Source organism: Chrysochloris asiatica, unplaced genomic scaffold, assembly GCF_000296735.1.
Source record: "Chrysochloris asiatica unplaced genomic scaffold, ChrAsi1.0 scaffold00445, whole genome shotgun sequence".
NCBI classification, from domain to species: domain Eukaryota; kingdom Metazoa; phylum Chordata; class Mammalia; order Afrosoricida; family Chrysochloridae; genus Chrysochloris; species Chrysochloris asiatica.
Window position 1 is genome coordinate 178,401 of NW_006408963.1, and position 23,521 is coordinate 201,921.

Sequence of the window (23,521 nt, forward strand, 5' to 3'; positions counted from 1 at the left end):
TTGGGGGTCTTCCCCTTTTTCGTTGACCCTCCACTTTACCAAGAATGATGTCCTTCTCCAAGGACTGGTCCCTCCTGAGAACAAGTCCAAAGTATGAGAGACCAAGTTTTGCCATTCCCAGTTCTAAGGAGCGTTCTGGCTGTACTTCTTCCAAGACAGATCTGTTTGTTCTGACTCACAGTGACCCTGTATAGAGTTTCTAAGCAGCGGCTGGTGGTTTTGAACCACCAACCTTGTTATTAGTAGTCCAGTGCTGTCCTTATAGAGCCACACCAGGACTATACACACGCACACAAGGGTGAATCAAAAACTATCCCCACTCCAGTTATATTAAAATATCTGTTCACATCCACGACTGATGACAACATTGACCTTGCATGTGAAATGATACTGTCAAATAGATGAGTTGACAGTGGATTATGTGACACATAGCTTGCAAACCAGCCATTTGCAAGGCTCTGTCTATGAAATAATCCATGACAGACTTGGGTTTCAAAAACTCTGTGTGAGGTGGGCACCATAACAGAAGCGTTTGGACATCTACAAACACAATTTGGACCAATACTCGAAGGAAGGTGAAATTTTCTTGTAAAAAGTCGTGATGAGACATGGAGTTATCACTATGAGCCTGAGAGTAAATGGCACCATATGGAATTGAAAAAGTCCTCAATCACCTACCAAGAAAAAGTTCCAAAGTCAACCAACCATCAGGTGGAAAATTGATGCTTACAGTTTCCTGGGATTCTCAAGGGCCAGTACTGGAATGCCATCAGGAAAAAGGTTTTACAGTCAACAGTGCTTGTTACAGTGAGATGTTCACTGAGGAGCTGAAGCAAAAATTTCAGATTAAACGCAGAGGACTGCTATCCATGACAATATATGTCCGCATACCTCTGCCCATACTGTTGACACTGCAAAAGCTTCATTTTGAGATGTTAAAGCATCCTCCCTATGGTCGTGACGAAAAGTCACCTCTGGTGAAGAGGTGGACACAGCAGTGCATTCGTGGCTCACAGCTCAGCCTAAAACATTTTTAAATAAGGGAATAGGAACATTTGTTGACAGGTGGACACAGTGTATTGAAAAGCAAGGAGATTCGGTCAAAAAATGATGGACTTGTCTTTTCTAAATGTTGATCGAAATAAATTCTATAGCCAGAGTACAGATAATTTTTGACTTGCACTCATATATTTAATCAATTTCAATTAAATACATTAAAAACAAAAGTGATACTCAAAACTCAGCATGTCTTGATTTTTACTTCCGATTACTGTCATCTACATTACTGACGTCATTTCCACCTATCGCTTCTTATAATTGAGCCAGGCTCTCAGCAGCTAACTGAAATGTCAGCTGTTGGAGCCCACAAGCCCAACTCCTTGGGATTGTGAATCCAATCAAAATGAAGCCTTTGACAACTTCAATCTTTTCTCCATTTTTCTTGATGTTATTTGTTGGTCCAATAGTGAGGATTTTTGGTCTTCACCAGTATTTCAAGTCCTCTTCCTTTCTAGCTAGCAAAATCTGTACATATCACAGGTTGTTAATGAGTCTTCCTCTAATCCCGATGCCTCATTCTTCTTCTTCTTCATATAATCCAGTTTACAAACTGAACAAGTATGGTGAAAGGCTACAACCCTGATGCACATCTTTCTTGATTTCAAACCATTCAGTATCCTCATTTGGTACTAACTACAGGTTCCCCATGAGCACAGTTCAGTATTCTGGAATTCCCAATCTTTGCAATGTTATCCATAATTTGTTATGATCTACACAGTCGAATGCCTTTGCATAGTCAATAAAGCACAAGTAAACATCTTTCTGATGTTCTTTGCTTTCAGCCAAGATCCATCTGACGTCAACAAATGATATCCCACATTCCACATCCTTTTCTGAATCCAAGTTGAATTTCTGACAGCGCCCTGTTCATGTACTGCTGCAATTGTTTTTGAATTTTCTTGAGCAAAATTTTACTTGTATGTGATATTCAATGCATTCCACGTTCCATTGGGTCACCTTTCTTTGGAATGGGCACAAATATGGATCTCTTCCAGTCGGTTGGCCAGGTAGCTGACTGCAAGAGCTTGTTGCAACGTTTCAATTTGTATTCTCTCCATTCCTGGGGCCATGGTTTTTGGCCAATGCCTTCAGTACAGCTTGGACTTCTTCCTTCTGTACCGTCAACGTCCTTGATTATATGGTACTTCTTGAAATGACTATCAATCAATTCCTTTTGGTACAGTGACTGTATGTTCCTGCCACTCTTCCTCTAGGTTTCTGCCACCTCCATAGTTAAAGCAAACTCAAAACCCCTGCTGTGTACTTAGACTCATAGTGACTCTATAAGGAGCTCTGATAGCATAGTGGTTACGAAGCGGGCTGCGAACCGCAAGGTCAGCAGTTCGAAACTACCATCCGTTCCACAGGAGAAAGATGAGGCGTTCTGCTCCCGTGAAGATTTATACCCTTGGAAACCCTGTACAGGGTGCTATGAGTTGGAACCAACTCCACAGCATAGCACCACCAACCACCACCACCAGTGACTCTATAGAACAGACTCGAACTGGCCCACAGGGTTTCCAAGATGACATGAAGAAGAAGACTGAGACATCAGGATTGGAGGAAGACTCATTAACCACCTGTGATATGCAGACTTTGCTTGCTGGAAAGGAAGAGGACCTGAAACACTGATGAACACCAAAGACCACAGCCTTCAATATGGTTGAACCTCAATGTAAAGAAAATGAAAAGCCTCACTATTGGACCAATAAATAACATCAAGAGAAATGGAGACAAGCTTGAAGTTGTCAAAGGCTTCATTTTCCTTGGATCCACAGTTGATGCTCATGTAAGCAGCAGTCAAGAAATCAAAGGATGTATTATCGTTGTTGTGAAGGGCCGTCGAGTCGGGTCCAACCCATAGTGACCCTGCGGAGGGTTTTCAAGGAGCAACTGGTGAGCTTGAATCACCAACCTTACAGTTCAAACCGACTTTGCTGTCTAGCACATCAACCCACAGCACCACACCAGACTGTATGGCATTAGGTAAATCTGCACAAGACCTCTTTAAAGTGTTCAAGAGCAAAGATGTCGCTTTGAGGACTAAGGTGCGCCTAACCGAAGCCATGGTATTTTCAATAACTTCATATGCATGCGAAAGCTGGACAGTGAATAAGGAAGATCATTGAAGAATTGATGCCTTTGAGTTATGGTGTCGGAGGAGACTATCGAAAGAACCCTGGAGTGCTGGAAAAGCAAACAAGTCTGTCTGTCTTGGAAGAACTACAACCAAAATGCTCCTCAGAAATGATGATGCCGAGACTTCAGACATGGAAAAGGTCATCATGCTTGGTAACGTACAGGGCCAGCAAAATAGAGGAAGACTCCTAACGAGCTGAATCGACATAGTGGTAGCAACAATGGCTCATCCAAACTTGTGGATAGTACCCGTCTGACCTAGCTTCAATGGCTTGATGACCAGAGCTAGACTAGAGGAAGACAAAGAAATTTTATAACAGAACTAAGTGTAAATTGCTACAATTTGCTGAACTTGACCTATACTACTCAGATGTAGTAGCTCAAAATACCAACCAGGAGGGAAGGGGTCTTCACATCAAAGATCAATCCTATCCCCTCTGTACACAGGGTTGATAGAGACGGGCAACTTAGACATTAGTTACCTAAAATGGGGCAACTATATAAAGCCACAAAGTGACTGGCTTACAAGTTTTCAAGAGGGAATTTAGTTTCAGAGTGTGCAGGGGAAGATAGAATCCCCACTGAATGGTTTTCATCTTGTCGAGATGGATCTGGTGAAAGGAGATGGGGATAAGATTCTTATGATTCAATAGTGAGTAATTGTTATCATGACTAATTGTGATTGTCACAACTGTAAAGGTAGAAGTTTTGCAACATAAAGGGGGGAGCAGTTAATTCAACATCCCAGGAACAGAGGAGCCCAGGACTATCAAGGGAGAAGAGCATGAGCGGAATTTGGGAACCTATCCAGAGAAGCAATTACACCAGAGATGATGACATGGAGAAACTGAGCAGCTGAGGACTTTAGACTCATGAAAAGAGAAAGGCTGTGTTCTAGCGGCCAGGAGATGGTCTTCTTGGATTGTTAAAACAATTATATATTCCTGAGGGTTTTTGTGTACATTAGAACAAAATACAGAGGGAATAGAAGCAAATATTGTTGAAAGATGATGCATGGAGGAGATTGTAATTGTTGCAAAGAAACTACGATAGGACAAGTGCAAAACTGATGTTCTGCCATGTAAACTATCTCTCAATTCACAATAAAAAGCTTAAAAATAAACTACAATAAAAAGCAATGGGCTCAAACATAACACTTGTGAGGATGGCACAGGAACCTACTTGAAGGCACCTAACAACAATATGGCGTCCTGTGAGCTAATGCACTGGACTATAATGTCGGTTTGAACCGCAAGGTTGGCAGTTCAAGCTCACTAGCCATTCCTGAGAAACTCTACACAGAGTCGCTATCTGTCGGAATTGACTTGACGGCACGTAACAACAATATGGCAGAAATCTAGATAATAGTTTTTTATCATAAATCTCTTCCCAACTTTATGAATCAGAGGTATCAGATTGGTAGCTTAAAATCAACCACGATGGAAATATCTACACCATGAGAATCAGCACACACTACAAATCAGGACAGGATTTCTTAGTGTTGTGTTGGCAGTCTCCATTTATGAAAACAAGGACGGAAAGGGTAATAATTCAGATCAAAATGGTGTATGTCCTGTCTTCAGCCATTGCATTCTAAACAGCGAAAATAAGGAGATTCAACTGAAGAAATTCCAGTATTCCAAAACTCTTATCCAGTTCAGTCAAGGAGTCCCTCACTTCATTGAAGAACTAGTGACATTTCAACATTGGTCTTCATTTCATTTTACTCATCAACATAAAAGAATAGACCACCCAGCATTGGTTCGTCAGTTGCAGTAAGGATGTGCACAGAGCTGATTCCAGCAAAAGTTAGTGGAAGCATTTGTTGAGACTCAGTGGGCTCTACGGAATTTATTGGTATTGTTGTGAAATGCCGTCGAGTCAGTTCCGACCCATAGTGACCTTGGATAGGGTTTCCGAGGAACAGCTGGTGAACTTGAAGCACCGATCTTGCACCTCAAACGTATTTGCAGTCTGGTGCATTAACCCACAGTGCCAGACGTCTATATTATGTATTTTATTACCAATTTGGATGGAATGCATATTTTATTATTTATAAATTGTACACTCTCATCTTTTATATCAGTGAAATCGACAATAAGCTTATGCATGTGTGTGTATGTATGTATACACATATACATGTATGTACACATATCTTCTCCTGCAAAGCTGCTTGTTAACATTCCTCAGAACACACTGCTTTGGAGGCTGCAGTGGGACAGGCCCCAGCCTGTCTGTGAATTGTGGAAGCCAAGCTACTCGACCTGGCCACCCCGAGGCCAACGGAGCCCAGAGTAGGGAGGAAAGGCCCCAGTGAAGCTGTGGAGACCATCCACCTGTCTGTCTGAGGCTGGGCAAAGGACCTACATCGGGCTGGTTGTCAGACCAGGATTTCAGAAGTCTCAGCTGCTGGCCCAGACTCCCCTTTCTTGAGTCTGGCCAGCCAGATGAAGGGGACCCAGCAGGAGCGGACAGAATGGCCCTGGCACTCTCCATCCCTGCAGTGTCTCACGCTTTTTCTGCTCAGCCAGCTCTGGAGGGCTGGGTGCTGTCCCGGGGCTCAACACTCCAGTAGCCCCCCCTTGGGAAGTTAGGAAAGGACCACGTGTGAGGAGCATCATCCTCTGACCACCCGGCACATCGCAACTGTTGTCGTCATCCTGACCTACTTAAGTGTTCCCTGAACGGGCCTGGCTGGTTCAGGCTTTGCCAAGAGTCACTCCGCAGGCGTGGCCGCCCCACCTCCGCCACCCCCTCCTTCCCCGGCCTGCCTCCCACGAGTCTGGCAGCACTTCAGGGTGGGGCGCCAGGGGTGGGTCCCAACTCCCAAAGGTCCTGCTAGGCTGTCTGGCAAGGAGCTGCCACCTCCCAGGGCTGAAGCAGAAGGATGGATGCCCACCTGGCTCTGCCTGCCCGCCTGTCTTTGGAGAGACCTTTGGGGCCAATGAACTGGGGCAGCTCCCTCTTTCATCTCTCTCCTGGTCACATACCTGGGCCCACCTCATGGAGGTTGGGATGGAGAGGAGGCACCAGTGGAGGTCTGCCATGTGGGTGGCTTAGTCCTAGGGCTGCCCAGGCCCTGGTCCCCAACCCCTCCACACACACATACACACACATACACACACACATACACACACACACACACACACATCCCACCTCCTTCACGCTGAGCTAACTGCAGAGATCAAATGAGGGAAGAACTGGGCATGGACAATTGAAGCGAGAGTCCGTTGTAATGTTTATTGAAATAGGGCTGGAGCCCCCAAGCCAGCCAGGGGAGCAAGCATGGGAAGAAGGTTCTAGGGCCAGGGAAAGCCTGGGATGCCCAGTCAAAGACCCAGGTGAGGGGCTCCACTGCCAAGTGGGCAGGGACCCACTTGGTGTCACCCACCCAGCGAGTCAATGTTTAGGCCAGCTGGAGTCTCTCAGGGCTCGCCAGCTGGTCCAGGCCTCAGAGCCCCGTTGAATGGGGAGCAAGCGCCCATGTTCCAGGGTGGGCGGCTCAGGCCTTGGGGCTTGGGGCCTCCGGGGTATACATGGGCTCAATGTTGACCCAGCTGAGAGCCTGCTGGTCAGCCCAGGCCAGTAGCTCGGCCGCTCGGTGCATGAAGACCATGAGGAGTGTGTGCACGTCGCCCTCGGCTGAGTGGGCAGCACTCGGCTCAGCATGGAAGTAGCGGTGGAAGAGACTGCCCAGGCTATAGCTCTTCCGGCCCTGGGCCCGGGTGCCATGGCTGTGGGTGCGGTCCAGGCCCCGGAGCGCGGGCAGTGTGTCCAGGCAGATGGTATCCGGCGGCAGCTGGGCGCCCAGGCGCTGAAGCTCTGTGCACAGTAGAGGGAAGTCGTAATCGAAGCCGTTGTGGGCCACAAGGCAGAGGGGACCCTCCTGGCGACTCAGAAAGGCCTGCAGTGTCTTCACCACCGCATCATCGAAGCCGGCCTTCCGGCACTGGGCAAGGCCCTCACTGCTTAGACCTGTGATCTCGCTGGCCTTAGCAGTGAAGGGGCGCTCCGGGCTCATGCACAGGGTGAGCTTGTCTAGGACGCGGGGCAGCACCGGGGTGCCCGCCGCATTCCGCTCCAGGTTCTCCAGGGAGGAGCGATGGACGGCGAACAGGGACAGCTCGGCGATCTCTGGGTCCACATTCGGAAGACCGGTGGCTTCCAGGTCCATGAAGACAAAGGTCAGTGCTCGAGTCGCCTCAGACATGGCAGCGTGCTCACGGGGACAGGGAGGCCTCAAGCTGCGGGGAAAGGAAGACACCAAACCCAAGGGCTAAAGAGGTGGGGACCACCAAAGCTCCGGCCTTGAGCCCCACCGCCCCAGCCCCTACCGCTGAAACAATGGGCTAGTACCACCGGATCTTGTGTACCTTTGGGGCAGGGAGTGCCCTTCCATCAGTCCAAGATAGGGCCTCTCGGGGTCTTCACCGCCTCCACTGTCCCTGGGGACCCTCACCAACAGCAAAAGGTGCACCTACCTTACCCAGACTCAGGTAGGGGAAGGTGAGCCAGGCCCATGCCCTCAGTCAGGGCCCCGCACTGGTGCCACCCAGGGACTGGTTCCTTGGGGCCCAACCCTTTAGCCAAGAGGCTTGGTTGGGAGCCTCAGGCATGGACCCTGATTCTCCCTGGCTAGGGTCTAGGGCCCAAGGAAGGTAGGCTACGGGGAAGGACTCAGGCCCTCCTTGCCGGTTTCCAGGCCCACGGGAGCTGCCTCAGGGCTCAGGTCTGTCCTCACTTACCTGGGGTGGGCGCCGGTCGGCTTCCTGGCTGCTCAGCACCTGTCTCCTGCAGGCCGCTCCAGGCGGCCTTTAATCAGTGGCCACGGCCCGCCCCCAGCTGCCTGTTGGGCAACGACAGAGCCGAGGCCGCAGGACCAGTGTGGCCGGCTCACCGCCCCCTCGTTAGCTTGCTCACAGCCACTGAGACACACACGCCCCGTGTTTACAAAGCAGGAACTGGCTCCCAGGCCACACGGGCTCCCAACGCATGCCGCATGCCACCGTGGGTGCAGGAACGTGTGGTCACAGGCAGAGGAGGAAGCACGAGCCACCAGGAAACCCCACCTACTGTCACAGGCCATCAGGCTGCCCCCCCCCCCCATGAAGATGAAGTAGGATCAGGATTGAGAGGGAGGGAGGAGTCTAGTGTCACCCAGTGACTGCAGGTGGCCTGGTGCAGCTCACCCACCTTGAGGGCTCATCTTCCACCAGGACAGGTATCTAACAAGCCATTAGAAGAGGCTTCTGAGGAAGTGGGGACAGGAAGGACGGAGCTGAGCAGGTTCTTCCTGGCGCTGGATAGTCAAGATGCGGGCCTGTGTTCCTTCCCACCAAGCTGATACCCAATAGTCCCATCCAGCCATGCATCACTCCCCAAGTGGTCTTCAGGGAGCTTGGGCAGGTGGCTGGGAACAGGGGGCTCCCAGCCAGGCCCTTCCCAGTAGCCTAACGCTGCCAGCACACCTGACCATTTGGGAACACCTGTCCTCCTTCCCGCCTCATGGGACACCAGGTGTGTGTGGGGGGGTGTCAAGGTGGTGGGGACCTCCTGTTTGGAGGGTCCACCAAGGGACTTTGGGGACACAAAAGTGGCAGGTGCTAGAAGCAGGGCTGCAAACAGGGGAGAGGGGGTTGAGGGTCTGGAAGATAAGCCCTCCCCCATCCCTTTCAAGGAAGCCCTGGGAGGCAGGAGAGCCACCAGTTGTGCCTGTTTCTGTGCTCAGAGGGAGGGAGGTGGCCATGACAGGGACACTGCTCAGGGAGATACTGGGTCACCTGGGAAGTTCAGAGGAGGTTCCTGGACAACCAGTCAGGTGATGGCCAAGAATTTCCCGCCTGCTGCGGTACCCTGGGGAGCAAGGAGGAAGCAGTCCTGCCCTGGGAGCCACACCTTAGTCAGCTTGGCACTAGGGAGGCCTGCTGGGAGGGAGGAGACAGATGCCTGAGGGTTCCCACCAGGCAAGGCTAGGCCTGGGGACAGCTGGGAAGCAATGGAGGACTTGGCAGCAGGCGGCCAGTAGAGGGAGAAGTTCAAGGGTGGCGGAAGCAAACAAAATTACACGGAGGCAACATCTGAGATTCTAAACTTTATTTTCTCTGCCCCTCTTGGCCCCCCCACTTCACCCCATGGGTGTCTTCCACAGGACAGAGGATGGGGTGGCAATCGCTCCAGCTCCAGGACTGCCCACTACTTGGGGCCTTTTTGCAGAGTCTCCTTGAACACTTTGTATTTCTGTGTGACTTCTTGCATTTTGGAAGCTGCAGAGAAAACCAAAAATCAAACAGCTGTGGGAGGCCCAAGTCTGCCGCTCCGCCCCCACCCCGGACGTTCTCTTCCAGCTCCTTGCCAGATCTGACGGAGCCAGGGGGCTACATAGGGGTGGGAGGCCTGAGCAAGGGTCCAGGGAAGTCAGCCCGCACAAGGTGAGGCACAGAACTTGCTTGGACTTAGCTGGTTTATTCAATTCTAACCAAACTAATCGCTGTGTTCAGGAAGAAGCAGGTGAGGTTTGGGACAATTACTCCCCTCAGACCTGCCCTCCTACCTCTGTTCTTCCCATCATTCATCTCTGCAAGTTCTGTGATGCCCACTACCGTAGAGCCTGCACTCAGTGGCAAACGGGAGTCTGGGGGGCTGCCACCACCCTGGAGAAAGCCAGTTCTACCCTCTCTGACTCCAACACTCCAGCCCCACCCAGGGGCCAAATCCAAGTGAAGACAGAAGGTGGGAGAGAGGGAGGGGCTAAGGAGCTAACTCAACCAGGACCTGGGCTGTGCCTGTCAGAAAAGCACATTTTGACCAGTCACAGGTGAGATGGCACCCTGTTATAAATATTAATGATAATTACATTAATGAGAGCGTAAGTGGGAAGTATCTTATTAAGAGCAATTACATACACTGGCGCTAAGAGTCACAGTGACAGTGGTGATTAGGAGAAACGTTACAGTATGTCTGAACGTCAAGGACCCTATCATCACAAACCAGAAAGAAGGCAGGCTCCCGATTACCGGTATATGTGCAGCAGGTGTGTGTGTGTGTGTGTGTGTGTGTGTGCGCGTACCAGAGACTAAGGGGCGGGCGGAGTCCTGGTGTGGGCTGCGGGTTAATGTGCTGTACTGCAAAATGGGTTTGAACTGCAAGGTAGGCAGTTCAAGCTCACCAGCCGCTCCTTGGAAACCCTATAGAACAGGCTTGCTGAGTTGGAGCAGACTTGAGGGCACTTAACAACAACAACATGGGGAGGGCAAGGACCAGGGTGGAGGCCCAGAGCCCAGAGAGAAGGCTGCCAATCCAGGACAGGCCTCGTAACTATAGGGAAGGGGGTCTTTTTGTTGAAAACATTTACAGGCCAATGTTTTAGTTGCTACTGCCTGATTAGCAGTTCAAGCCCACCAGCTGCTCTGCAGGAGAATGATGAGGTGGCGTTCTTCTGTAAAGATTTACAGTCTTAGAAACGCGATGAAGCAATTTGACTCTGTCCTATATGGTGTTGTGGTGTGGCGTGTAGGATAAGTACTGGACTGTTTACCACAAGGTCGGCAGCCCAAACCTACCAGTAGCTCCTTGGAAACGCTAACGAGGTTCACTGAGTCGGAACCTACTTGAGAACACTTAACAATAACAACAATATGAGGTTACTATGAGTCAGAATCAATGGGAAGGCAGCGGACTCAGTATTTACATTAAACAATCCAACCAAAAGGCAGATTAGCATAATGGGTAAAATACCCTGGAAGTTTCTCTAAATAATAAACAGTCACCATATGACCCAGCAGTTTCCACTCCGAGGTATGCATACGAGGAGTCTCAAACGTTTATGGAACAAGAGAGAAGAGCACGAGCGGAATGTGGGACCCTGTCCAGAGAAGCAGCAATACCAGAGATGGAGGCAGAGATGAGGACATGGAGAGAGGGAGTTAACTGAGGACACTAGACTCATGGAAAGAGAAAGGCTGTGTGCTGGCGGCCAGGAGGCAGGCTTGCAGAATGTGCCCTTTGGGTGCTTAAATGATTATATATTTTGTGTACATCCCCCACCCACCCCCCGCAAAAAAAAAAAAGAAAACAAAACAAAAACACAGAGGGAACAGAAGCAAATCCTGTTGAATGATGATGCACGGAGGGGATTGTAATCAGTGCAATGACACGACGGTGTAAAACTGATGTTCTCCCCTGTAAACTATCACCCAGTTCACAATAAAAGCTTGAAAAAAAAGTTCTTGGAAAAATGGAATTAAAAGATAATGACATCCTTCCATGAACTTTGTGAGATCCCCCCCTTATATAAGAGACATAACAACATTCACAAAAAAACCTATTCATGAGTGTTCACAATCGCCAAAAAGTGGAAATAACCCAGATGTCTACCAACTGATGAAGCGAAAAACCAAACTGTGTTACATGCACACAATGGAGTACCACGCAGGCATACAAAGGAATGAAGTGCCAATCCATACAACACGGACCATGTTATGCTAACCTACGTCTAGAAGATGTAAGACTAGACAAATGTACAGAGATAAGCAGTAGCTTCGTGCTTGCCATGGGCTTGGGCCAGACAGGACTAGGGAGTGACTGCTAATGTTTCTGGAATGAGACAGTGGTGATGGTTGTACTATACGAGCTCTGCAGTGAAAAGCATTGAAGTGTGAATTCGAGAACATTCAATAAAGCTGTTTTGGAGGCCCAGGGTGGCGCTGTGGACTAATGCGCTGAACTGCAAATTCAAGGTTGGTGGTTGACGCTCACCAGCTGCTCCTTGGAAACCCTATACAGGGTTACTATGGGTCGGAACCAACTTGACAGCTCTTAACAAAACGAAGTTGTTACCAAGAAAAAAGATCAAGGTGGAAAGACTGGCTCTACCTTCTTTCTTCGAGTTTATTTTGATATTTCTTTTCCACCACCTAAAATCTGACAGGAAAAAAAAAGGAAAAATAGAATAGAGTAGCCAAGAACCCACATGTATGGACTATAGAAGTGGCGGTGGTTGTTGTTAAGTGCCGTCGAGTCGATTGCAACCCATAGTCACCCTGTATAGGGTTTCCAAGGAGCAACTGGTGAGCTTGAACCACTGACCTTGCAGTTCAAACGACTTTACAGTCTGGCACATTAGCCCACAGCACCACCCCCAGGAAGGACTCCATAGAAATGGTGGTTCTGTAGGTTAATAGGGAAAAGATCTATTTCTAAGAAATGGTGCTGAGACAATGGTGTTTCCACATTTTATATAAAATAAAAAAGCAACTGGAATCCCTGTCCACAACACGCACGCAAATAAAATACAGGCAGATGCATGACCTAAATGTCAAAGGTCATGTTAAGGGTCACCTCAAAGTCACACAGTGAAAGATGAGCGTAGCTCAGGTGGCTGTGTACAAGAGATGGACCAAGTCACTGCAAACTCAGCCGTGACCCAATCATCCCGAAGAACTTGCACACCCTAGAGGGACAGAAATTCACATTCTCCTGGACTTCAGACTGCCCAGAGCCACGGAGGCTGGGTGAACCCCTCAAACTAAAGCCCTGAGATCATCTTTAAACCTGAAACCAAAAACATCCCCTGAACTCTTTTTCAAATCATAAAATAGTTTCGTTTAACTAGCAAAAACTGTCAGTCTTGAGCATTCTGTTCTTTTAAGAACTACCTTTGTTATTGTTAAGTGCCTGCCATGGAGTTGGTTCTGACCTACAGCGACCCCACATAGGGCTCCTGAGGAGCAGCTGGTGGGTTTGAACCACTGACTTTGCAGCCCAGCGCACTATCCCGCAGCACCAAATTGACAACAGCAACTGGAAAGATTAAGCAGGAAGCTGGGAGAGGGAGGCAGTGAGGGGGAAACCACTCAGAAAAGGGGGCTGAAAAGGACTGCCCAAGTCAGCGTCATCAGTGTCACTACAGGGATCGTGAAGAAACTGGTGAATTGGCGGATGTTTTGCTGTGGATATTCTCGAGGACAATCACAAAATCATGAAAATTTAGGAAAACTGACCAAAAAAAAAAAGGAAGAAACTTAAAACTTGTACACATGCATGCAAGGATTCATGTTCAAGAATGTTCATAGTTGCCTCAAACTGGAACCCATATGTCCTGCAACAGCAGAATGGAGAAACAAAACAGGATACAGCCATACAATGGAATACTTTACGGATGGGACTGGCAAACTATGGCCCACTACCTGTTTCGGTAAATAAAGTTTTATTGAAACACTAAGTGATTGGGACAGGGAACATGTGGCCCACAAATTTTACAAGTTACTATCCGGCCCTTTCCAGAAAAAAACCTGCCAACTCTTGCCACGTGACATTGAAAAGGAACACATTACCAAACCGCACAACATAAATGCATCTCATCAAAATAGTACCGAGCAAAAGGTGGCAAGATACAGGAGATTATATATTCATCTTTCCACGCAAATAAAAAACAACAGCAGTCGAAACTGAAGTCTCTTACCCAGGGAGGTGAAATGAAAAAGCAAAGAAAATACCAATCACCCACATGAGGAGGAAGACAGCAGTTACAGGAAGCAGGACACATTGCGGAGGGAGGGAGGGAGGGGCTCTGGGGTGCGCCTACCTGTTTGAGCTCTTGACCTCTGTGGTCAGGGTCATGCAGAGTGACTTTCAAATCACTTGCCTGTCCATACAGGGGGCTCCACGTAGTATAGTTTGTGACGGAGGGGAAGCATCCAACAGATGTTTTATTATTACTATCCACTTAACAACAACAGAAATCCCTAGGAATTTAGACTCTCCACTAAAGGCTATTTTCCTTACTTACAAAATAATTTTCTACCAAAAAACTTTACTGAATGTAGATTTCTATTAAAAAAAAAAAAAAAAAGTAATTTAGAAAAAAATTTCAGTGAAGGTCTCATTTTGTTTCAGTGAGAAAACCCTGTGGAGGAGGCCACAGTGAACTGGAGTGTGTATTGTTGACGGTACCACTCCTTCGGGAAAGCTGCCCTGAGAACAGAAGCTAAAATGAGGAAAAACATTATGTACACATGTTCACAGCATCCTTCTTAACAGACTGAGAACCACCGGGGGCGGGGAGGGGAAGACAAGCCTAGCTGGTGCATGTGTCGTGGAAGAGTTGAAAACTACAAAAAAGGCTGAAGAATCCCTGAAATAAGCCCCCACAGGCACCCCGTGATTGTTTAAGCTTTGTGCTTTTTGGTTCTCAGTTAAGACATGTGTGATGCTGTGCAGGTCAGTACTGGACCATGGCCCAAACCCTTGGACACCGGGTGCAATCTACAGGATCAGGCTGAGTCTTGGCAATCTGTTTGAGATATTAAAGAGTCTCAACAAGCAAGCAGGGCTCAGAGGGGATCTGCTATCACCAAGACAGACGAGCTGGGAATGGTGTGTGTCATTTGACTTGGGGTCCCTGCGCCGTGAAGATCCCAGATCCAGAGGAAGAGCGAGGCCAAGACACATGGGAGTCTCCAAGGAATGCTGGCCCTTTACCATACCACTAGGCTTAAAAGGAGCCACCCCAGAGGTAGGAAAAAGGAATACCTTACTAGCGGAGCATGTCCACTGGACCTAGGGTCCCTGTGCTGAGAACCATGGGGACACACGGTCTAAGATGATGAGAAGCAGCGGCCGAGTAACAGCCAAGGCAGCCAAACCAGGAGAGTAGTACAAGCCAATCGGTTACATTCTCAGCCCCTGGAGCTATGCAGCTACAGTGGGTGGCAAGACCCACAGTGAGAGCTAAGAGTCTTCCTGGCACAGTGAGATGCCCTAGGGTACTTGGCAGTGGAACTAGGCTGGCCAACCCACAGAGCAAGAGAGCTGAGGCACCCTTATTACCACTTGCTTGAGCAGGGCAGGGGCCATGGGGCTGAGAGGCTGAAGGCCAGAGAGCCTCAGTCATTTCCGAATTCTTCCTTATTCCCTACTAAACTCCAGCATCAGGAGGATGGTGTGAACCTGGCAGAGGAGGGAAGGCAGGTGCCAGAATTGGTCGAAAGGTTGGAGGATGGAGATGGGTCGGGCTGATGCTGATTCTCTCTCCCCCTCATGAAGTCAGAAGAGGACCTATGCCCCCTGCTCCCATGTCACTATTTTTATAGTACCCAAGAGGCTTGAGAGCAGAAAGTCACACAGGTACGTGTACACCGATGCTCACGGTGACACTAGTCACAACAGCCACCAGGTAGATACATCAGATGAAGACCAAACACAATGTGGTCAATTCAGAAAACGGAATAGGACTCGGCCATACAGAGAAACGTCACATGCCACCACACAGATGCACCTTAAAAGCTTGATGCTGATTGAACCCACTCCTCTGAATGATCCAATTGGAAAATGGCTACCAGAGGCTGGAGAAAGGTGATCAGGGCATATCTGCCTGGGAGGTGTTTCCACAAGACTGTGATTATAATTTAAGCCACTAAATTGCATACTTCAAGAGAACGGAAATGGCAAATTTTATGGGCGATGTAGTTTACCATGACAAAGAAAGTTAAGGTACTGGTCCCCCAGTGCTACAAGTTCCACCCTAGCACGGAACAAGGTCCCCATTCGCAATTCAGTGCCTCGGCTGAGGGGGTGGTCCCAGAAGCAGGAAGGGGCGACTCCATACCTAGACTCCTCATGGGGCTGTTGCTGCCCCAACAGATCTGCTGCTCTTGCTGCCTGGCCACCAGGTCTGTGGTGTTTATGGAAGTGTTGGTGACCTCCACAACAGCTTTGAGCAGCTAGAAAGAAGGGGGGGGGGGGCGACAGGGCATGGGCATTAATGCACATGGCTTGACCTACAGAGGGAGGTCTACAATTTCCCACCAAGCTCCCCTTCCAGCCTGCTCAAGTCAATGGTCAGGTGCAGAAGCCTGGCTAGCTGGAGAGAGTTCCTCAGGGTCTCGCACCAAAGTCCCATTCCTCCTGGCCCAGCAGGGACACCACACCATCAGGTGCCCATCCTGCACTGGCAGGCCTTAGCGCAGTGCCAGCAACCTTCCAGCAGTGGCGCCCCATCTGAGTCCAACAGACAGCGGGGAGAAAAACTACATGGCTCCTCTGACGGGGAGAGAATTGCAGGAGTCCTGCTGTGGCGTTATAGGATAAGCACTGGACCGCAAGGTCAGTTAGAACTGCAAGGTCAACAGTTCAAACTCACCAGCCACTCCTCGAAAACCCTATACAGGGTCACTATGAGTCGGAACTGACTCAGACAAACAACAACAACAGTAGCAGACAGGCCCAGAGAAGAAACATTCTGTTTGTTTGTCGCCTGGGTGTCTGAAAGGAGGAAAGACAAAGGAAGGAAATCTTCACAGAGTCGGCTCAGCCAGTCTTGTCTCATGTCACAGGCAGGTGAAAGTGACAGAAGGACCTTGACAGGCTAGAGCTCTTAGTATAGGACAATCCAGTCCACTGCTCTCCTCCCAGTGCCTAGTGGTGGTCCCCACACTCGGATCCCCCATAAGGGACTGAGCTCCGGCACGGTGGGTGGGCTGGGAGCGGAAGCGTCTTACGTGGCTGCAGGAAGACAGAGTCTGGTACACGGCCTGGATGATGGGGCCGCACGGGTGGCAGTCTGGGGTCTCGCGGTGACAGCAGTCACTCAGCTCGTCATCGTACACTTGCAGGAAGGCCAGGATGAGCTGGTGGAAGTCAGAGATGACCAGGCGCAGCTTCTGGTCCAAGGTGCTGGAGTCGGCCCCGGCCACAGTGGCCGCGTCCTTGCGCTGAGGGATACACTGCAGAGAAGACCAGAAGCAGAAACTCCATGGCCACTCTGGCTCACTCCCCCCAGCCCCTTCCTCCCACGCAGTACTGCTGTGAGCTGGCTTCCTTCTCAGTACAATGAGGTCAGTTCAGGGGCTGCTGGGAAAAAGCGGGGGGCGGGAGGAGGGGCTCAGAGCCTGTCATGGATAGCCCAGTCTGGTCGCTTATCTCTGCCCCTCAGGGATGAATGCTGCAAAGTGACAGCACCCATGTCTCTGGAGAACCCTGCTGGGCACTGCGCGGGTACCACATCACTGAAGCCTCACACCACCCTTATGCAGGGATGGACACTACTCTGAGGCCCCCAGATTCCCAGCAGGCCCTGGGACTGCACAGCAGATGTCAAGCTCTGGAGGGCCACAGGCTGCCCTCACCTCTGCCCTGAGCAACTGGAGCCTGGCAGTGCCCTCCTGCAACTGCTTGTCCAATTCCGCTACCTTCCTCTCTTCTGACTCCAAAGGGACAGTTGTCCTGTGGGAAAGGAGAAGCCCCCGTCAGCTCACTGCTACTCTGGACACCAGAGCCTCCCCACCCTGGGGCCGGGTCAGTACTTTTTCTGGTCGAGGAGGGGCTGTACATCCAGAGGCCACGGATTACACTCGGGGTTCAGGAGTGCCTGCAGGTGTGGACTGGAGAAGAAGTTTCGCAGTAGAGCCTCATTCTTCTCCTTGGTGTCCTTGAAGGACTGGTCCACACTGCAAGGCACCAAAAATGCCGTCACAGGCCAGACCCGGCTAGGATGCTGCCCAGCCTTCCACTTGCCCATGAACCCGTGAGGACTGGTTTCTTGCCGGCTGGGTCCCCAGTACCTAGAATAGTGGGAGTAGCCAACGTTGAGGCTCCGAATGACATCCAGCATTTGGTCCATGAAGCGCAGCTGCTTCTGAGCGCAAGCACAGCCCTGCAGAGGGACACCGTGCTCACTGGCCGCCCTGAGCTGACAGGGTCCAGGATGGCCCATGTCGCCTCAGGGCCCAAGAACACTCTGGAAAGGTCCAGAATGGATCTCTGGAGCCCAAACCTCACCACATCTCACCCCAATCGCTGTGGTCGGTTCATGGAAGCCGGTGCTTTCTGGCTGGAGGACCAGAAAAGTCCGAGGAGATAGCAGAGAGGGAATTGCGTGGCCCAGAGACCACTGGATAAGATCCTGATTAGCACAGACCAACACCCAGGTCCCAACCTGACCACTGGGTGGCGCACATGCAGGCCGGATCAGATTAGGAAGTGCTGTGGGCATAAAGCTCTAAGATGGTAACAGAGGGTCTGTACTGTCAACCTGCCCATGAGTGCAAATCTGAAGGACCAGGCCGATGGTACCCGTGGCCATTTCCTGGTTGGGTGTAGGGCACAGAGAGGACACACTCGGAGAAGAGTGTCTCCTACCACCCTGGGCACTTTTGTGGGTTTTGCAATTTCCCTTGAATCTGTGAGAGAGAATCTCAAAGATGTTACAGTTCTTCAAGACAGGGAGCAGGCGTTCTTTGCTAGTGGGAGGAGGCGAATGGGGAGAAGAAAGTGCATGACCTCCCCTGTGAACTGTGGACAAACACCTACTGCCACAGATAACGATCACCGGCAGGTGACATCCTCACCACTATGGGGCACACGCAAGGTGTGCAAGCAGGAACGTGTTCTGCCTCTTTGGGTGTTCCTTCTAAGCCAGTGGCCAGGGTCCACAAGCCCCTGTGAGCTCCGTGCGTCCCACTGTCCTTGTTGCAAGGAACAGACAAGGGTCATCTCTCACCTTCACGAGGTCCTGATCATCTGGCCCACACAGCATCAGCTCATGGCCGAGTTTCACCATCTCTGTCGGAGCAGAAAAAAACAGGCTTTTGCAGGGGCCAGAGTACTTCATGGCGAGTGGGCGCCCATCAGAGTGGACAAGGTGGGCAGGGGGAAGTCAGCCAATGGCAGACTGGCTCTCGCGCACGCCTACCTCCCTAACTGAGGGGCCGACAGCAGTGAGGGCAGTGAACACATGTGCTGGTGGGTCCTATGCAGAGCCGAAGCCAAGGAAACTGCTCCTACTTTTAGTCTTGTCTGTTAACCTTGCTGCAACCTAGATACTCACCCTACTCAGATGGGAGGGAGGCTGCTCTGGATGCAGTATGTCCCCCAAAAGATATGTGAGTCCTGATCCCTGTACCTCTGCAGGTATGGAGAGAGGGGTTTTGCAGATGCTATCAGCTCACATTAAGTCACACTAGAATGGGGTGGGCCCTAAGCCACTGTGAGCAGTCGCCTTCTAAAAGACGGGAAGAGACACAGAGATGAGTCATGGCCATGGGTAGATGCGTCGACACACCAAGCACCATCTGCGACCACCGGAAGTCAGAGAGGCTCCCCTAGGACCTTCAGAAAGAGCCAAACCCTGGGCTCTCATCAGTCACCCTGTTTGTAGCACCTATTAGGACACAGTACAAGGGGGACGCTGATCACATCCGTGGGGGGTGCGCCACCTGCAAGACCTCCAGACCAAGGAGGGCGGAAGCAGAGCACACATCACAGCTTCCAGCTCCTGAGCGCAGACCTACCTTGAATCTTCCCCTCGACCTGGGTGCCCTTCAGAGAGCTCAGCTTGTCCTGTACGGATGGACAGACTCTGTGGGAGGACAGAACAAGTTAGGCTGGACAAGGCCACCCAGCCCTGGTCTGTCCCACCACCCTGTCTTCATACATATTCCAGAAAGCGAATTACCCAGAGTACCTGGGACCCAGCTCCACACACATTTCTCCTTCAGATCATGGCGAGACCCTCTCCCATGCCAATGCATCCCTTCACTTGCTTCCTGCAGACCCCGCAATGCACTGACCCCATCCTCTCAATCTCGTGGTGCCATCGTGTGGACTCATGGACGGCAGGGGCTGCCGTTCTGTTCTGGATGGCTAGGCCTAACGTGGCAGCCATCCTGGGCTCAGAGTTGATGAGCACAACTCATCCGGGATCATGTGACCATCACTCAGTGTGGGAGCGTAGCTCATTTAGAAGGCCTTTTCATTTGTTTTTTGTTGTTTTTTTTTTAAAAAAAAGCCTGATCCCACAATTCCACAAGGCTGTGCTGATCCAGGGCTCAGTTTGAACTTGGCCCTTGAGCGACTTCGAGTTTGTCAACAGTTTTCTGAGGCCCCAGCCCTGCCCATTCGCCACGTGTTGTGTATGGCTACTTGTCGTTGTAACAGTAGAGCCTGTCTGGTCGGCAAATGAGAAATACAGGGGGGCTTCAAAGAGTCTGAGGAAAATGGAATTTAGAGGTAATGGGATCTTTGCATGAACTTTTTGAAGTCCCATTTTACGTATGTACTAGCCGAGCCCTGTTTTCCTCCATCGGGGGACTCCAGTCAAGGCGAATAAGCACACAGTAATTCTGTAGCTGGTCTGTGGAGCTCCCTCAGGCCTTCCCAGGGTCAGTGTTCCCAAAAGACCCAGGCCAGAAGGTCTCATCACACTGGCGTCCTGGGATTTAGTGTGTCCCCCTGGCGTCTGAGGGAAGGACTCCGACAGTGATACCCACCGCCGGTCTTGACAAAGTAAGACATCCACCAGGCAGGAAGCAGAGAAAGCAGCCTGGGGCCTGGCTGAGGTGGGCTGCCCAACAACATTCCCGCTTACCCCAGTGAAAACCAGACCCACTGGCTACTGCAGGAAAAGGCTGTACTGAACTGCTCTTTGAGGGTTAATGTGCCGGAATGTAAGGTCGGGTTGATGCACAAGGTCTGCAGTTGAAGCTCACCAGCCACTCGTCGTAAACCCTGTAAAGGGTCGCTATGAGTCGGAATGAAGATAATGTGCTGGACCGCAAGGTCAATTGGAGCCACAGAGTCGGTGGTTCAAACGCACCAGCCGCTCTTCGGAAACCCTATGATTTGAAACTGACTCGATAGCACTTTACAATAACTACATCGAACTGCTTTTACTGACTCAGCAGGGACCAAGGGAGCAAGGAAGGGTACAGTTGTTGTTGTTGTTAAGCGCCGTCGAGTCGGTTCCAACCCATAGCGACCCTGTACAGGGTTTCTATGGAGCTCTGGTGGCGTAGTGGTTACGAATCGGGCTGTGAACCTCAAGGTTGGCAGTTCGAAACTACCAGCGGTTCCGCGGGAGAAAGATGAGGCGGACTGCTCCCATAAATATTTACAGCCTCGAAAACCCTGTGTAGGAACGCTATGCGTCCGAACCAACTCTACGGCACATAACAACAACAACAACAACAACAGGGTTTCTGAGGCTGTAAATCTTTACAGGAGCAGAAAGCCTCATCTTTCTCCCGCGGAGCAGCTGGTAGTTTTGAACTGCTGACCTAGAGGTCTTAAAAAGAAAGCAGGCGCTCAGGGGGCCAAGAAAGCCCAAGAGGCAGTCCCCCGGGGTCCTGCAGCTCTGACTCCACGAGGCAGGAGGAAATAGGTCAGGCTGAGGGACAGGCCTCCTGGTGTTGTTCAACCACCCAGAGGCCTAGGTCTGCTCACAAAGACAGTGAGCATGAAAGATGTTCCACAGACTTTTGGGGGCAGCTGGCAGGTTTGGTTTTCAGCACACTCAGGCAGAGTAGCTTGAAGGGCTTGCAGACAGGGTCGAGGCTGGCAAGAGCTGGTGTTGCTCCTGTGAGCAGAGATTCAGGCAGGGGACCCTGGGCCTGCCCCTGTGGAGCACAACTTCACTGTAAAACCCAACACAGCCAGCTTCTCTCCAGTCTTGGTTCCCTGCAACTAAGCAGGGCTGTTCCAGAGCCAAGCCATGTCTGCCCCACTTGTAGCTAGTGCTTCTGCCCTAACCAGCTGCTCACAGTGGCCACTGGGGCTGGCCCTGGAGGCCTCTGACACAATAGGTGGTTCTTGGGTGCCATTAAATCGATTCCTAATGGGATCGTGCTACCTTTACAGGAGCAGACGGGTCTTTCTCCGGGGGAGCCGCAGGTGGGTTTGAACCGCTAAGCTTTCAGTTAAGCAGCCAAGTGCTTGTTGTTAAGGGCCATCAAGTCGGTTCTGCTCATAGGGACCTCGTATAGATAGGGTTTCCATGGAGCAGCTAGTGGCTTTGAACTGCCGACCTGACAGTTAGCAGCCCAGTGGCCAGTCCAGTGCTTTGTTGTGATTATTGGTGTTGTGAAGTGCTGATGAATGCAGCTGATTCCGACTCATAGCAACCCTATATAGGATTTGTGAGGAGAGGCTGGTGAGTTTGAAAGGGTTGCAATTCAAACCGACCTCCGCAGTCCCGGTGCTTATCCTATCCAGGATTCCTGTCGAGTGCTTAGCTACCTGTATAACTACGGTAGCCCTTTGCCTGCGGAGGAAGAAAGAAAGGCCTTACCGGCCACACATCCACTCCAAGATCTCCAGACGGTATTTGGAGGGGCTGCTCAGCAGTTCCAGGATTGTTTGGGGCTCGGAGACATACAGACCCTTGAGGAAGGGGCACTCTAGCTCCTAGTGAGGAAGGCAATTCAATATTCACATTCACTGTCAGCCCCAGGCCACCCTGCTCCTCTCTCCATCCACCTCTTTAAGTGTGCCAAGCCCATTCCTTGCAGCTCCAGGCTCACCTGGCTGCCGACCCAGGCGCACAGCTGCAGGACCCAAGATCAAGGGGCGGGGCACCAGGAAGGCGAGGGCTGGCTGGAGGAGTTAGGGTAGGGAGAGGGTTGAGAAGGGGGAGAGGGGAGGGGAGGTGGAAGCGGCCCTGGGGTTGGCAGCAGCCCAAGACTCCCGGAGACTGGGATGGGTGGGGGAAGTGGGGCAGCAGATAGAGGCTGGGGGCAGGGTTAGAGGAGGATGAAAAGGCAAAGGAAGAGAGAAATGTAGCGGAACTGCCTGGGGGGGTGATGAGATGGAAGCGGGGATGCGGGGGGCGGTGCGAGAGGAAGGAGGGTAGGGAGGTAGGAGGTGAGGTGGGCTGGGCGAGGGACGGAACAATCCACCCTGGACCTCGGGCAACTACCCCCGCCTCTGGGAGCTGATCTCCGCTAAGACCTGGGAACTGTGTGGTGGGGCTATCGCCACGGCAGCTCCACGCCGCGCAAGAAGTGCTTGGTCCTGAGGAAGGACCTCACACAGCAGCCATTTCAGATCAGCTGGGTGACCCTCCGTGTGTCCCTGACTCCAAGCCCCAGACGTCCTCTAGTACCCATGCCAGATCAAGGGACCGGCAACAGCAACCCAACTGGCTGGCCTGATGGGGCTGCCCGCTGAAAAGCTCCCGCCGCGGGGACACAGGGCTGCAACTGGGGCCACGTGGCTAGACTTCCGCACTCTCTCCTAACCCGGGTATCGACCACAGCCCGTGGCACCTTCAGCTTCCGGAACACCTCCACGGCCTCCTGGAGCGCGTCCTCCGAGCCCTCAGCGCCGCCGGTGCTTGGCTCGGCCATGGTTCCCGCTCTGAGTTACACCCGGGTTCACAAGCGTCCCAAAAGCCAATCACAATCACCCCAGCGGCCGGGCTCCGGGGCGGGAACTGCTGGGGGCGGGTTTGCGGCCGCTCCCGCCCTGGCTGAGCCTTCCCATTGGTCTTCAGGGCGGGGCGGGGCACAGCGCTCGCCCCCTCCCGCGCGCGCATCTTGGCTCCTCCCAGAAG

The 23,521-nt window shown here is 51.3% G+C and overlaps 2 protein-coding genes across 2 annotated transcripts; both read right to left on the minus strand.

Moving 5' to 3' along the window:
- Positions 1–6,700: 6,700 nt before the first annotated feature.
- Positions 6,701–7,408, minus strand: TREX2 (three prime repair exonuclease 2). Its single transcript, XM_006877173.1, has one exon. It carries the CDS (start codon positions 7,406–7,408, stop codon positions 6,701–6,703), a length of 708 nt encoding a protein of 235 aa, XP_006877235.1.
- A 1,982-nt stretch (positions 7,409–9,390) lies between these two features.
- On the minus strand, positions 9,391–23,315 carry HAUS7 (HAUS augmin-like complex, subunit 7). Its single transcript, XM_006877218.1, has 10 exons — positions 23,235–23,315; positions 22,259–22,374; positions 19,485–19,552; positions 18,695–18,756; positions 17,757–17,848; positions 17,499–17,642; positions 17,322–17,418; positions 16,695–16,919; positions 15,803–15,917; positions 9,391–9,461 (listed from the first exon to the last, which is right to left on the minus strand). Exons 1-10 carry the CDS (start codon positions 23,313–23,315, stop codon positions 9,391–9,393), a joined length of 1,071 nt encoding a protein of 356 aa, XP_006877280.1.
- Between the last annotated feature and the right edge of the window lie 206 nt (positions 23,316–23,521).